Here is a 16018-nt window from a genome sequence, read left to right on the forward strand (position 1 = left end):
GATTTGGGCTAAAGCCTGTGATGGTTTAGGTGGATGGGAGGGGGGGGAGCCTGTTACCTCCGTACAGTGTGTGTGCACACATACACAAGCAGAGACAGAGAGGGAGAGAGGGGACACACTGATAGGTTATGTGATTGGAATTTCTATGCCAGACGCAGAGATTTAAGTCTATTTAATCTCCTTACATATTTAACACACACACATGCACGCACACACATACTCACAAACACACACACACACACATACAGGAATGTTCTTCATTGGCACTCAGATTAAACACATACAGCTCCAGCAGAGAAAGGAGAGTGAGAAGAGGGAAGGAGAAGGGGGGGGGGGGGGGGGGGGGAGTGGAAGAGTGGGACGGGGGTGGCTGCTGCTGGACAGATGTGGATGTTAACCACCACTGATTCTAAATGATATCATCTAATAAACACCAACCTGCATGTTCACCCAGTTCATGTTCAGTGCGGCACAGAAAGTCTGTAAAACATCGTGGAAGATACCAACAGATACTGAAAGATGGAGGATCTTGATCCAAATTGAATAAAATTAGCACTCAGCATTCTGGTAGTTGTTCAGTTATAACTGTGTGTTTTTTTTCTATTTACATAATAGATCAAATTGATTTTTCCTTTGTATTTCTCACTTATTAAATGCAGCTTGTTTAAATTGCTGTATATTCAAAACAATGTCAATATTAATTACATAAAATTGATCAAAATAAATTTTTCAGTGGTAAAATCATCAGAAACATTTGAACATATTGATATTACATTTTTGATTGATTTGCATTTCATTTAATTATCTAATGTGAAATGATTTAGTTGTTCTCACTTTGACATTTGATAATGTTGCAAAATCTTACTTTCGACAAAGCTTCTGTGTTTTTTTAAACAATAATCCATTTATTATTTTCATAAACTGTTTACAAAGAGTTACAAAACAGATCTGATGATTTCTTCTATTGCAAAAACCTATATGAACAGAACAATTGCAGGTCTGGGACTTAAATGTATTCAAAAACATGTCCTGTGTCACAGTTTATCACAGAATGATGCCAAAATATCATAAACAATAGATCTAGAGATATGACTGCAAAATGAATAACTCATAATAAGTTAATCAATTAATCATTTTGGTTCATAAAATGTCAGATAATAGTGAAAAATGCCTTTAAAACTTTCCTAAATCAAATCCAAAAGTTGATGTCATCAAATTGCTTGTTTTGTCTGACTAACACACCAAAACTCAAAGATATTCAATGTTCCACTAATTGATGATTAAGTTCAAAAATCTAAAAGATCCATCCAGATCATCTGTTGCTTGACTTTGTCATGGCAGCAGCTATTTGTGAAGCTCACTTTAAATAGCAGTGCTGCATGTAACATACAGTACACCAATCACAGTCGCTCACACTGCCCACAGTTGACGTTGTGTGACACAGAGGTACAGACATCTTCCATGTCTGTAGATAGAATTTTCAATACTTTCAATACTCAATATATTGATCATGATATTATTTGTTATTATGAACTTCCTCTTTATGATAGCAATTGTGCTGTAGAGGCTAAATGTTCAAGGAGCTTTGTCACATCATTTCTGAATAATCATAATCATGCTGTAAGGCGGAGGAAACAGGATGAGGGAGAAATGTCCCTGTTGTTCACATTAAATTGGCCAGTATTAGGTTTTCACGGGTGCACTAAGCACAATACCCAAAATAGTTCTGACATCAAAACCATCTGTGTGAACTGTGACACACTGTGACATTGAGGGCCAAGAGCCCTTCTGAAGTACCAAAACTAAACACAAGACAACATCAGGAGTGAAAGCAAATATTGTATCTGATCATCCAATGCGTTTCTTTTGTCATCCCATCCAAACATTTAGACTTTGTTTATGCTGTGTCTTTAATGAAGCCTGGCTTTAAGCTATGGTTGATGTAGACAGAAAAACATTAACAAACGAAGCTTAAGGCAGAATCAATCATCACCATCAACAGAGTCACTGTGCTGGCACTAAGCTCAGAGCATCAGATCGAAGAAAGATCCATCCAGGAGGGTTCGTTAATAATTCCAGCTTCCTTTCAAAGAAGTGCTACTATCCCTGGACTACAGATTGATAAAGCTGGGCAGAATGTTACAGATGGTATATGAAAATGTGTCTGGCAGTCCGGTGGTGAGCTGCAAAAACCAGGTCAGACTCCCTCCCCTCTGCAGATTACTGATAATGGCCCCTGAGCATAAAGCCCATATTAAAGATTGCAATATCTATAATCTCCCAATGGGGGGACAGGACTAAAGTGGAGGAGTGAGGGGGTCACCCTGAGAGCTCGGAGGGGGCTGGGCAGCGGGAGAACCTCTCATACAGTAGATTATATGGCCTGGGGGGCCCGGGCACTGGGGGGCTGGGGAGCACTGGGACTGATGGAGCGGGAAGTGGAATAGAAAGGAGATCAGAGCAAACTCCCACCACTCAGAGCCTGTCAAAACCAGGCGAACCACACATGCACTCACCCAACACACACACACACACACACACACACACACACACTCCAAAAGCAGCTCTTAGCGCTCAGTCACACTGGGAGGAGACAGAGTGGGTTGCCATGGTGGCGCTGGCACTTGAAAGCTGTGACTGAATAAAAAACAATGCAACAATTTAACCTAAAGAATCTAAATTTAGATTCTTCAAGTCACCAAACCCCCAAATTCTGTCACACGGTCTCAAATATTTGCAGGTTGGAAAAAAAAGCTGCTGAAGTGAGAAAATGTGTTTAAATGGCGTAGAGGTGAAAACAGTGGGCTGCCTACAGAGAGTATATGCAAATAGTGTTCATTTAAGAGTGTATACCCTACAATTTGGTAAAAACGCTGTGTGTAAATGCCTGCCAGTGGTGGCCAAGCCAAAAAATTGTTGGTTAGGTGTGGTCAAGCACAGTGACATTAGCGCATCACACTGGGCACCAAAACTCACCTGGCACAGTCCTGCTTTGTGCCGGACTGGCAGAGTTTCCACTCCATTTGAAACATTACACACCACCTGTGCCAACCTGTATAGACGGCTTGTGTGGCAAGAAAACCAAATTCCACATGTCCCAAGAGTGAGGAAAACAACGGAGACTGCATGGTAAACACATATTTGTGTCATGGCTGAATTCAAACGGAACAGCACTGAAATGTCAACGTCCAAGATGAAAGTCAAGTTGGGCCGGTTGCACTCGCACAGCTGATAAAATACCTGCCTCTAGCCACCTCACACACACCTCCGTGATCAAAAAGAGACATTATGACCACAAGTACATCAGAAAAGGGAACTATTTCCCCAATGAAAGGATCAGTTAAGTGTTGGGTTGTTACAGTTAAGATAATAACATAAACTTCAATCTCAATCTCAAGTCATGTTTACGCCATTTAACCATTATTGAAAAGTTTAATTTCCACCAGTCAGCTTTTTACAAAACCTTTGCTTGATGGGGATCATTAGGGAAACAGGGAAGACAGAGTAATACCACAAAAAGCATGTAATATAGTTAACATCCTGTCAAACCAGCTTACAACTAGCCACTACAGCGAGCATACACCTCTGACACAACACCTCTCTGAATTCAATGCATAACAGAGACTGTTTGTCAGTTATAATGGTGTTTTTTCACTGGTAAAATAACACAATTAATATATATATATTGTTATCAACACTAAAGACTTCATCCTTGTTATCCATTTATTTAAATTCCTACTCATTCCTACATTAATCTATGGCTGCAACGCACAATTATTTTCCTTATTGATTAATCTGTACATTTTTTTTATTAATTGATCAATGATTTAGACTTTAGAATGTCAGAAACCAGTAAAGAAAATATCAATGACAAGTTCCCAGTGTCCAAGGGTCCAACCAACAGTCCAAAACCTTTTCTGCTAATGACATAAAACAGAGAAAAGTGGCAAATCCTCCCATTAGAGAAGCTGGAAGCAGAGAATGTTTTGACTGAATCATTCGACAAAATAGTTGCAGATTGATTAATTTTCTGTTGATGGATTAATCGACTAATTGTTTCAGCTCTTCATTAATCTATGCCGATTTAACTGATGGAAATACAATAAAACCTGCAAGTGGTCTTTAACAATGTGCAACAACTATATCTTACGCACATGTCGCCCCTGTTCATTTCGGTGACACCACTATCTCAGTGATGCATATCCACAAAGATCTGACTCTAGCAGCGTGTGGACAGTCAGTACCCTGAGAGCAGTACTGACCACAGCTGTGGGGTTCCTGTGCCGCTGCAGTTCACCTGCACCCAGGAGGCTTCATCAAACTCGTTCAGACACAGAAAAGAGATAAAAACCAGCCCTCACTGGAAGGTGCTGCTGGAGCTAAAGCTCAGGCTGTCAGAGTCCCAGCCACTATTTTATACATCCTGCCAGAGAGCCACGCATGAATATGTATGTCAGAGAGGCAGAAGCCATAACCTATGCAAGGTTTCACCATGCATAATGCAGCTGATCTACGCCTCTCCAGGATGTGAGTGTGCACAGGAGTGTATACACACACACACACACACACACACACACACACACACACACACACTTGACGCTCACAACTGTATTGTGATGAGGAGGTAAACAAACTCCCAATGTTTCACATACACACATTCTCACACCCAGAGCTCCCTGTGCCCAACCAGAGGCATAATACCTCCACATGTTCCTCTTTCGCCCATCTCCGTCTTTCCATTTCTTTTTCTGTCTTATGGTAAAATAATTTTCACAGCATTTCATCTTTATTGGATTTAGTATTGAGAAACGTACGTGGTAAAGGTCAAAAGTAAGATTCAACTTAACAGAGACGAGACATTCACATCAGTCATGCCAGCTGTCGAGAACCTCTCCCTCCTCTCCTTGACTGCTTGCTATTTTGGAAACAGCTTCATTTCCAACCACACTCGAACTCCTGTTTTGGCTCCCTCCCTGTCCTGCCGTCTCTCCGTCACTCATCCTTCAGGTGTTTCTGGGACAGAAAGTTATGAGCTGTGTGTTTTTGATAAGGTGGCACGAGGATTGAAACTGTGTGTGGAAACATGAAGCAGCAGCAGAGGAGGAGGAAGTGGGAGGAGACGCACTGTAAGAAGGGGTGTGAATTGAATATTAGTGGGATGCAGGGGGATAAAGATAGGTGTAAGCTTATGGATAATCCTCAGGGGTCTGGCATAAGAAGGTGGATGGTGGGTGGAGAAGTGTGTGTGTGTGTGTGTGTGGGGGGGGGGGGGTGCTGGGGGTACATCTAATCAACGAAGGGGTATCGCTGGTCCCCACCTACTGTCTTTCTGTACACCCTGTCCCCAACAATCTGCTCCCCACCCCACCCACCAACACCAACCCCCCACACACCACCACCACCACCAGCCTGTGCTGTGTCAGTAAAAAAAAAGTGTGCTACTTCAGCAGTCCCCTGGGACCTGCTCCCCCTCACATCAAAGCAGCCAGTTTCTCTCTTAATGTGAATATCAAATCTGTGGATCACAAGTCCCAGCACAGTCTGCATAAACTGCCCCTCCCCCAACCTTTAATTCTGCCTAGTGATGAGGGAGAGAGAGGGAGGGGAGTTACTGCGAGAGGAAGCGATGGAGGGAGGGAGAGATGGAGATAGAGATGGAGATAGAGAGAGGGAGAGAGAGAGATCCAACAAAAACAACTACTTGCTTCAGAGATTTGACATTTGCTGAACGCACCCTCCTTCTGAAAATGTGCAGCTCCAGCATCCAATAAAATTTGGAGGAGGTCTGGCTCAATTTTAGCATCAGTGTGGCGATACACAGAGTTCTTGCTTGGAAAAAAACAAAACATTTCTTGCTGTCGATGGGGTTCATTTCATTTCTTTTTTTTTGCTGTTGTTTTAAATGATTCGTTCTGATTCATAATCTCATTGGGATTTCTGATAGATTTAAGGACGAATGGGAGAACAGGGATGCCAGTGACAGAGCTGTGACATCCTATTGGTGAGCTGGGAAGTGCAATGAGCTCCGTTTCCCTGCTGACAGTCTTCCACCAGCACACTTTACCCGCCATTTGGCAACAACATTGATCAAAATATGAGTACAGATATTTTTCTTTGTTATTTTGTGAAGGATAACTGACATTTGTGTTGTTAATATATATGTAACGGCTGATTTTTTTGAGTTAAAAGCGTAGGCATGTAAGTCAAGTGGTTTGATCAATCATCACACCTTGATATCTTTTCTTTAAAAAACTGGCCAGCAACAGTCTGTTCATACGACATTTCTATATTTCGTATTTTTGTAGGAACACTGTTCCCTCATTTTAAATTGAAAGAATCAGAATCATGTATCCAAGCCCCTGAAATAACCAAATTGCCACCAAAATCACACTGAGAGCTCTGCATTTCTCCTTTAACCCTTTTTAATATGGGTGTTTTTGTGAAATTAAATAATGCCAGGTTTGAGCTGGTAAAAAATGTAGGCCTGTGCCCTGCCTGAGTAATGATTGGCACCCCTGTGGACCACACAGCTCTGTCATTGAGTGGTGCCTATAGCTCAGATTGCAGCTTTAATTGTGCAGCCTTGCAAAGGCAGCACAGGGAATTGAACTGGGGAGGGAAGGGGGGGCGGGGGGTATTTTTGCATATTTCTATTTGTAGGGAGCAGTGGAGAGGACAAGAGTGTGCCAGGGTGAGGGATCACCTTACTGCTTTACACACTTCAAATTAAAATTCAAGTTTTTAAAATTTTTTTATTTAGTTCAATGAATTAGATTTTTTAATACAAATTAAAAAAAGGCCTACAGCAGGCCTGTATATTAAAGTTGGTTTTATTCTCTGCTAATTACTCTACAATTACAGTAAATATACTGAATTTGATTTCAAATGATAGCTAGAAGAAAGCACACGTTTTTGTTTTCAAATCACCAATTAAAAATCACAATAAATCGGGTATAATATTTGAAATTACTGAAATAAAATGTATATGCATTGAGCTCTAATTGGTTAACTGTTAGCCTTCAAGCATTTTTTTCCCCCGTTGATCCGTTAATTACCCCACACCCCGATTGCCTCCTTAACCTGAGTGTCTTTGACACAATTTTTTTTATCATCATTAGTTTTGTGTGACATTTTGATATATTTTAAGAATTCTTGTAAATAAATGAATAAATGAGTGAACTTCCAGTTCAGCTCCTGTAGAAATAACATCCAAAAGTGTCCAACATTTAACAACAAAACCAGGAGGGGTGTCCCCGTCACTTCCCCTCCTCCGCGCGCCCGCCGCCACACACACACACACTCACACACACACACACACACACACACAGAAACACAAGCCGTGACGCACGCGCTGGCACACGCGCGATCACGTCCGCGGGGTCCAGGTGCGCTGTTAGTGAGGAACATGACCGGGCAAGTCTATAATCTGCACCCACGCCCCTGGAGTTTCTCATTTGGTGAAATAAATTTGCGCATATTAATATGATTCCGCAGAATCCGGAGAGGCTCTGAAATAATCACCTCCTTCAAGATGAATAATTGCTATAAATCACTGGCACATATTTGACAAATGTAAATTTGAGAGAGTTGAGCAAAACACAACATGGACAACAAACACAGGCAGCACATATGTGGCTAACTGTCAATTAATATTCGCCGATACATAAAAAAACAAGGTTAATCCAATGTGAGAAAATGCCAGAACTTAAAGTGGCAAATGGACCTAATGGCCTATTTTGATCAACTCGTTTGCATCGAGAACAGCCATGTTCCTCCTTCCAGCCAGTCCAGACTTTTGGATTAGAGAATTTACACCTTCTGAGGGCCTCTGCTAATCAGGACAAAACAATATGTAAACATGGCTCCAAAACAGGCAGGTGACACAAAGGCCTAGAAAATGCTTTCAAGTGGAGATCGTGTTGAACTTCTGTTATTTTCGACGCAGATTTGTCCGGGATTATTCTAATGCACTGTAATAGCAGAAGATCAACTTTGCAATAGGGTCAGGGATTTGCTGCATATACTGAACAGGAAAGAAAAATGAATCCATTTAAACAAACAGACCGCCCTTTATATCTATAAATACAGTTAAACAAAAGAACAAATTGAAGAGCCCAAAATGAATTAAATGAGGAGGACAAATCTGAACGCACTAATTATGGCCTTTTTAAGGGTGTAGATCCATTAAACTAATAAGGCCGTTGGGCTGAAAAAGGGGCCTTTTATTTGCCGTCTAGTTTAAAATGGAAACAATATGTCATCACACAGAAAAAGAATTAAAAACCTTCAACAAAAAATGAATCCCCCAAAAAATAAGCGCATCTCTGTGGAATGGAGCTCTTGTGCCAAATATAGTGCATCAAAACAGCTGCAATTAGCAAAGGCTACACAATGAGAGCACCAAGATATCAAAAAAACACGAGCATCCCCCTCAAAACTTTACAGGAGTGCCACATTTTGAGTGAATTTTGTTCTAAAATTGGTAATCAATTGATATAATTGCAGGCCGATGCATGTTTTCGTTCCTCTCTCACCCTCCCTCTGTTTGCACCTCATTCTCCCTATTCAGCCATTTTACATATTCATAACTGGAGTTGGTAATGCGAAAACAATCCGTGCTATCAGCACCATCTGAGGCACCACGGGCCGCTGCATAAAACCACTAAATAATCAGGTAACCCAAAAAAAATCACTTTACACCTTTACTTTCACTACATTTCTACCTGTTCAGCTCAGGCAGGTTCATACATTTCGATTGAAAGAACAATTTCAATCAATTCCCCATCACAAGCCACCCGATGATACATCAAAGCACGAACCACACACACACCATTCACAGCGAATTAATGAAGGTTTCGATTCATTATGACTTTTCATTCAACTTAAAAACAGGAAGACTCCAGCAGTCAGTGTGCAGGATGCGGAATATTTCAGGCATTTTCTTTTTCTCTTACCTTCTTGGAGAGAGTACAGCAGGAGTAAAGTTACAAGCCACATGCCATAAATAGCAGGTATATTTTTCAGGAATATTTGGCAATCCTGGCAAGTGTGAGGCGCGGTTTTTTGGCCAGGCGGGTCTCCGTGCTGGACTGGCGACTGTGCTCCCCGGAGGTCTCTCCAGCCCTGCTGCCCCGCTAAGCATGGAGGGGAAATGAGAGGCGCCTCGGCCCCGCCCATGTCCCCTCCTCTCCTCCCAAGACTACTGTGCATACAAATCCATCCTCCCAACACTAATCAAACACCGCAGAACGATGGGCCACAGCAAAGCCGAGGGTTGGTGTGAGATGAACAGTGGATTTTGGTCCAGTTTGGGTCCAAATAGGCAGTTTGTGTGAGCGGAGGAGCTGCGCAGACAGATCTGTTGGCACCTTGGAGAGCGCACCCACCTGTGCGCCCCCGATGACCGCGTTTCTTTGCGCAATATGGATCTACAAAAGCCGCTCAGGCTGCTGCGAAGACTCTAAATATGTATTCATGTCTTTTCCTCTTGAGTTTGGGCATTAATCACAGGGACGTGGCGCTACATCACAGAGTAATGACTGTTTTTCTTTGTCTTTCGGAGCCATGAAACGTGCGTAGACATTTGCGCACAGAAATGCACTGCAGATAGAGAGGAGGCGAGAGAAAGAGAGTAGCGGGGTGTGGGGCTTGACACTTCCACACAGCAGGTAAAACACACAGCAGGTGAATCAAACCAATTATAAAAAAGGTTTCAGTGAATCCTTAAAGAATAGTGAGGAACTTTCTGCTTTGCCATTTTCCCCTTTTCACTCTGCTCTCTGTTGCGCCTGGTGTGAAAAGATCCCCTGCATAAGCATAAATTAGGACGGTAAGTTGCAGGACACTCCCAGTTCATAGCGTATTCAAAGTCACTGTGGATGCCACTGGAGGATCTGAAAAGTGATCCTCTGCTGCAACAGCCACAGAAAGACCAGCAAACTAGAATATGATTCAACTGTGAGAAGGCATTCAGTGTAATTTCGGGCTGGTTGATAAACTCACTTTACACATGACTGACGCAGAAAACAGAAGATGCTTTGAAATGTTTCTGCTATAATCTTCAATGAAATGCAAAAAGAGTGTATGGCATTATGTTGAATAAACATTTTAGTACACTCATTAACATGTATTATACAACAGGCCCTGAGCTTGGAAAATGTGAATTCATTAACTGTGTTCAGTGTGTATTGTGAAACTGATAAAAAAAAAATGTATTATATGTTCATTATCTCATCATTTCTTTATTAATAAGTCAAATGTTTTCCCATCCCACATTTAAGAACACCTGAACATAAGCATGTAGCCTCAGCAGCAGTCAATGAAGCAGAAGTGGCCAAAATATCGACATGTGACGCCCATGGATCAGAGGCCCCTCCTTGGAAATGCGTTTGTCTTGAAACTCAAACAACTTCAGGTGAAGGACAGCAGCTTCTCTCCTCTCGGCACTGCGATCACATCTGACCAGAGGTTCAAGCCTCTGACTCCACATGCAGGCCACTGCTGACATCTGCTGGTTATACTCACACACGCAAGTCGGCGCATGTTTGCACATTTGTGCACACGGATTTAGCATTATGACCTTGTAGATGTTTGTGGCACTTTGTACTAGTTTTACAAAGCAACTTCAGTAGATTTCATGAAGTAACTTTGCTGAAGCACAATGTCTTATATTAAGTATCTGCACTGATAATACAAATTATGAAATGAAATGCTCAAATTCTAATGTGAAGATTTCCTTTTGTTCATAAAGTTTATCATATGATACATCATTTAATGGAAAGTATTAAGAGAGACATCTAGAGAGCAAAGTCTGCACAAAAAAGGGTATCTGTGGTGAGCACAACAGGCAGTTTGATACATATTTGATAGATGCAACATCCTTACAGGATTAAACAACCTGAGTCCCCAAATGTACGTTTTATTGGTGCATATTCCTTTGTGCAAAACCCCTCTACATGCAGGAACACAACGTATTATGTATAATTCATGTATGAGTGAACATTTCAAGCAATAACATGATCTGAGCAAACACTCCACCCCTCCAAACATCAAGAGGTGGAGTGTTGAGGTCCATGGAAAGAAAATGAAGGCAAGACTTCAAATAATAATTTGCTTAAAGGCTGAGCATGGATGTTGGGAGGATGTTGTTGGTAATTTATTGACAAAATGTGTGTTCCTCCATGGGTTGCTGTAGGGATTAAAGGGTTACTCCAGTGATTTAGTTTAGCACTTCCATAAAGTTGGGTCAAGATCCAAAACTACTATACTTCCCATAATGCAACTAGAAAGTGCCTTTCATTAAACCTTCCAAAACAAATGCCTACTTCTGTCGAACCCCAGTTTGTAATTCAGACTTTCCATTAAACGTTTGTCATCTCTAAACCCAAGCTGAGATAACCCTGATGACATCATCAAGGGGGGACAAATAGACTGTCCCTTTTAAAACAGGCATTTCTCAGCAGGACGATATCATGGAGGCATTTGCTGTGTCGTGCAGGTTTACCTGCGTAGTCGTCCGTTTCCATTGCTCTTCCTCCCTCAGCCCAGCAGGAGGCAGCGCCGTTGTGATGGCCGCAGCCACACATGGTGGTAACATCCCAATTCACACTCTCCCACCGTATTAGTTTGTTACCTACACGAGTGATTTCATTTGTAGTTAACAACACTTAATCAATTAACGTCACAATTTGTTTGATTTGTAATCTGTTATATTAATCATTTGTTTATTTGTCTTTGAGTTACCGTGGTTGTTAGGGGAGGTTCCTTCCTGGTGGAGTAAAAGGCGTGGCCGAGGGCTGAGGACTCTTAAATCCTGGAACCAGCTCATCAGGCCAGACCATGTGCTGCCTTGTCATGGGGTGATTTGGGTTTAATTAGTTTTGCTTTGTATTTAGTTGTAGTTGATGTTCATCTTGTTTACCCCATGAGTTTTATTTGGTTTGGCTTAGCAACTATATATGTTCCCTTGTGAGTCTTTGTGCCATCAGTTTGTTCAGTTGATGCCTTGTTTAGTTGTTGTTATATAATGTATAGTTTTGTTGTGTTGACCTCTTTTATAGGCCTACTTGTCAACATCTTGGTTTATAATGGTTTTGTAAATAGAAACCCAGGTTTTCAACTTCTGTTTCCTCGTTGCCTCACTGCTTGGCCCCTAACAGCCAACAAGGATCTAGTGTTGCACTTCTTCACATACAAACAGCATGACGGGACGGATTTTATTCAAAACTTTATTAGATTTCATGTTTCTATAATAAAGTTATCAACAGCTGATATGCACAGATGAGAGGTTGAAAATGGAGACATCATTTGAGGGCGAGCCAGAGCATTATAGCTGTATATTTGTGGGCAGAGAGCAGCGGTGGAGTACAACTTGGTGAGTCTACACGCTCTGCAGGGTCTGATCGAGTACGGGGGCTCCATTCCACTCCATGCTCCTCTCTGGACATTCCCCATTCCCCCCTGCATCCTGTCATCACAACATAACTGTCACAGTAACTCAAAGGTGCAGTGTGACAAACTGTCAGAGTATTAACTTCTGTTGTGATTTGCATAGAGTTGCTTGTCATCATGAGGCCCTCACTGACACAGTCTCAACATTATACCCAAAAGCTTTGTGTCCTCAATTCATTGATTCAGTGAGACGGTCATTCGGACAAATCACTTTTTTCAACCAAGTCTAATTAGACAACAACTGACTTGTGCACTCAGAGAAAACCCACTCTTCAACAGTTAAGTTAAATTATTGCGATTAAATTATTTGATCGCATGGTTTGTGTTCATGTTTCCAAAGTCACGGCAACAGGCCGAACGTTAAGACCTGATTTCTTGACAACACAATTCATAGTCGTGCTCGAGGGTGGTTTTTCTCTTTTTTATCGCAAACAAGAATATGGTAAACACACATATGACAAATGCATATTACCCATTATATTTCTTGCACCTTGTGTGCCTGCAATATCACTGTCAAAGATCCCATGAAATGGGATGATGAAGTCATCACAGCCTTTCAGTCAGTCTTATCAAAAAGCATTTCTACATAACTTGTAGCCCACTGGTTTACACTTAAAGGAATAGTTTGACATTTTGGAAAATGTGTATATTCGCTTACAGGCTGAGAGTCAGATGAGAAGATTGAAACTTCTCATTTCTGCCTGTTAAATATGGAGCTGGAGCCAGGAGGTGGTCAGCTTAGCTTAGCAAAAAGAGTGGTAGCAGGGGGAATCAGCTAACCTAGCTCTGTCCAAGAAAAAGAAAATCTGCCTACCAACACCTCTTAAACGTACTAAACATGTTATATCTCGTTTGTTAAATTCCTGGAGTGTTGTCACTGTGCAGGAGACTCCAGGAAGTCATTGCTCCCAGCCAAGAGTCGACCAGGCCTGCACATAACCCTCTATAAACAGACTTTTTACACTCCAGTTTTTGTACAGATTAAACAAACAAGATATAATGTGTTAATACGTGACCTTTAGGGGTGCTGGTAGGCAGAATTTGTTTCCTTTGGATGGAGCCAGGCTAGCTGTTTACCCGTTTCCAGTCCTTATGCTAAGCTAAGTTAACCAGCTGCTGGCTGTAGCTTCATATTTACCAGATAGACAAAAGAGTGGTATCGATCTTCTCGTCTAACTCTCGAAAGAAAGCAAATAAGTGTATTTCCCAAAATGTCAAACGATTCCTTAAAGATTCACCCCCCTGCCGTGTAACGCTGTTTCAACAGGAAATTGAGTAACTAACGTTGTAATTTCATGGGACCTTAGAGAATCGTAGCACCCGACTATTTCCTCATGTGTTTCTTCTCGCCTCACTTGGATGATCAATGTGACAAACCAACACTGTTTTGGATTACACACACACAAAAATATAATAATAATCTTTTTAAAGTGCCCATCACACCCCCTGTATAATATTGCTTCAAGCCAGTGACTAAAGACTGGAGTCACTTTAATGCAGAGGCACATTGTTAACATAACAGTGAGTTTCAGAAACCACTAGAAATTCACACTTTACTATACAGTATGTTCATTTAACACCTGTTGCAACTGGGGAAGTACGTTTATATCTGACCTGATACAGTATTCACCCACACGTCTGTCCCACTCTCCAGAGGTATTTCTTTTTAAAGCCACACATTCAGTGTCTTTAATGTGCAACGGATGTCTATTGTAAATGCAGTTGAAATTGTGTTTGAGTTTGATGCAGATACATTCATCTCCTAGTATGATGCTCAGTAGGAGTCATCACTGTTTGGCACAGTCAGTGGGCTTCACTGAGAGCATCACTTGTCTTATTTCCTGCTTAAACAGAGTTTATACTTGAACTGCAGCCCCCCTACTCAGCCTGCTATCTGAGACCTGATCCCATGATCATTTAAACTATGAATGTATGTGTCATTTACTGTATGCATGGGCAGGGCAACCAGGTGTATCTTTTTTTACTGCAGTGCAGCTGGTAAAGATTATTTATTGCAAAGACTGATTGAATTAATGTTTTCATGTCAGTGTTTAGGAAAAACGAGCTATTTCCATGAAGAGCCACATACTAAGCAAAGGGAGTATGTTGAGTCTGATCCAGGCATACAGTATCTTGGGCCACATCACGAAATAGTGCTTAGCCTTAGCCAGCTTTAGCACAATGAAATTAGCATGGCATAAAATGGGATTTACAGTTAACCTCAGAGCCGACGCTACCAGTGTTAGTATATTGGAACATGTTTTTCCAAGTATGTATTTCTGTTCAAGCATTGTGTCTAAAATCTGGCCCATGTTGCATGCTTAAAATGCATTGGCTATTTGTCTTAAAAGCAGCATCATTCATTTTCTAGGGTGGGGGGATTGTTCCAGGGGATTGTCTATCATTTCAGCTCAGAAGCTTGTTGTACTAATACTGTTTGCTGAGTTTTATAAATTGTTTTGCAATATGTAGTTGTCCTCGCCGACAGAGGAGCATAGAAGCACTAACAGGCACTGGTGTTTTATATCAAGCAAAGAGGAGGTACAGGATGAAGAGCTGGGCTGAATCCAACAATATTCTGTCAGTACCATTTGTGTTAGTACGACTAAAATCACCCTTTGTTTTGAATAAATCAGACAACATGCCCTGGGTGTTTTGTGGAAAGTAGCTACAAATTGATCAGTAGATTTGTGGGATAGAATTGTTATAGATCAATTATAGGACAATACTGTAATTTTAAAATCTAAATTTGGATTTAATTGACCATATTATGGGAGGGTGTCTGTGAATTTGGTGTTAGTTAGAGAGGGATTCAGCCCAGCTGTAACTACATTTCATTATTTCCTGTCTCAAGCACTTCAACAAAAAATGTTTTTGTTTTGACTTTAGATGAAAAACAGTCAAAGTTTACATTTTTAATGTACTCTGGCTGTGGCCATGGACAATTATTTATATATCATGGCCATGAAGTGCTTTAAAAAGTGCACGGCTCTGCAAAATGATACACAACTGTTCTACACATTTTTGTGAATAATCCACACAGACACAAATTAATGATGTGTACGCACAAATCCACATCCCCATAATTTAATGAAATGTGCACATAATTTGGTTTTAATGAGTTAAAAAAGAAACCATCTACCAGAGACACTTACTGATCATAAACAAGCCTGCTTTCACTTAGCTGATACTCACTTAAGATAAGCAGCCCTCTGTGTCTACACAGCATTTTGAATTGGGTCTTTCTTAAAATGCATTACTGTACCTTCTTGGGTGCCCCATGGTGTATTTAAAGTAATATCTAATGATCAAAGTATAAACCGGACGGGTTAACATTCAGTTTGTTTACTTACTAACTTACTTACTTATTGAATCTCACCCAAATTGCACAGGTTTATATATACAGAGCCTGCTGAAACAGTGGGGAATCAAGCAGTTGAATTAAATAAGTTCCAGACCATTTATTTTTAGTTGAGAGTGTTGTGCCTTCTTCCCTCCTGTTGTAAAACAGGCTTTTTGGACTTGCTATTCATGCTCTGTTTGACATCAGGCCACATTTCATTAAGTA

At 41.1% G+C, this 16018-nt stretch overlaps 1 protein-coding gene across 3 annotated transcripts in view; it reads right to left on the minus strand.

Annotated features, from left to right (window-relative positions):
- Positions 1–9451, minus strand: part of LOC139294933 (cell adhesion molecule DSCAML1-like) — a 49885-nt gene extending 40434 nt beyond the window's left edge. The window contains exons 1-2 of one of the 3 annotated variants that reach the window (XM_070916938.1): positions 9365–9451; positions 8955–9330 (exon numbers count right to left, since the gene is read on the minus strand). In XM_070916938.1, coding sequence (XP_070773039.1) covers positions 8955–9210 — 256 coding nt within the window. In that variant the 5' untranslated portion in view covers positions 9211–9330; positions 9365–9451. Of the gene's footprint in view, positions 1–8954; positions 9331–9364 lie in introns of those variants that run through there. The other 2 variants (XM_070916939.1, XM_070916937.1) reach the window with 2 other exon arrangements.
- Positions 9452–16018: the final 6567 nt, after the last annotated feature.

Source organism: Enoplosus armatus, chromosome 13, assembly GCF_043641665.1.
Source record: "Enoplosus armatus isolate fEnoArm2 chromosome 13, fEnoArm2.hap1, whole genome shotgun sequence".
In the NCBI taxonomy this organism is placed as follows: domain Eukaryota; kingdom Metazoa; phylum Chordata; class Actinopteri; order Centrarchiformes; family Enoplosidae; genus Enoplosus; species Enoplosus armatus.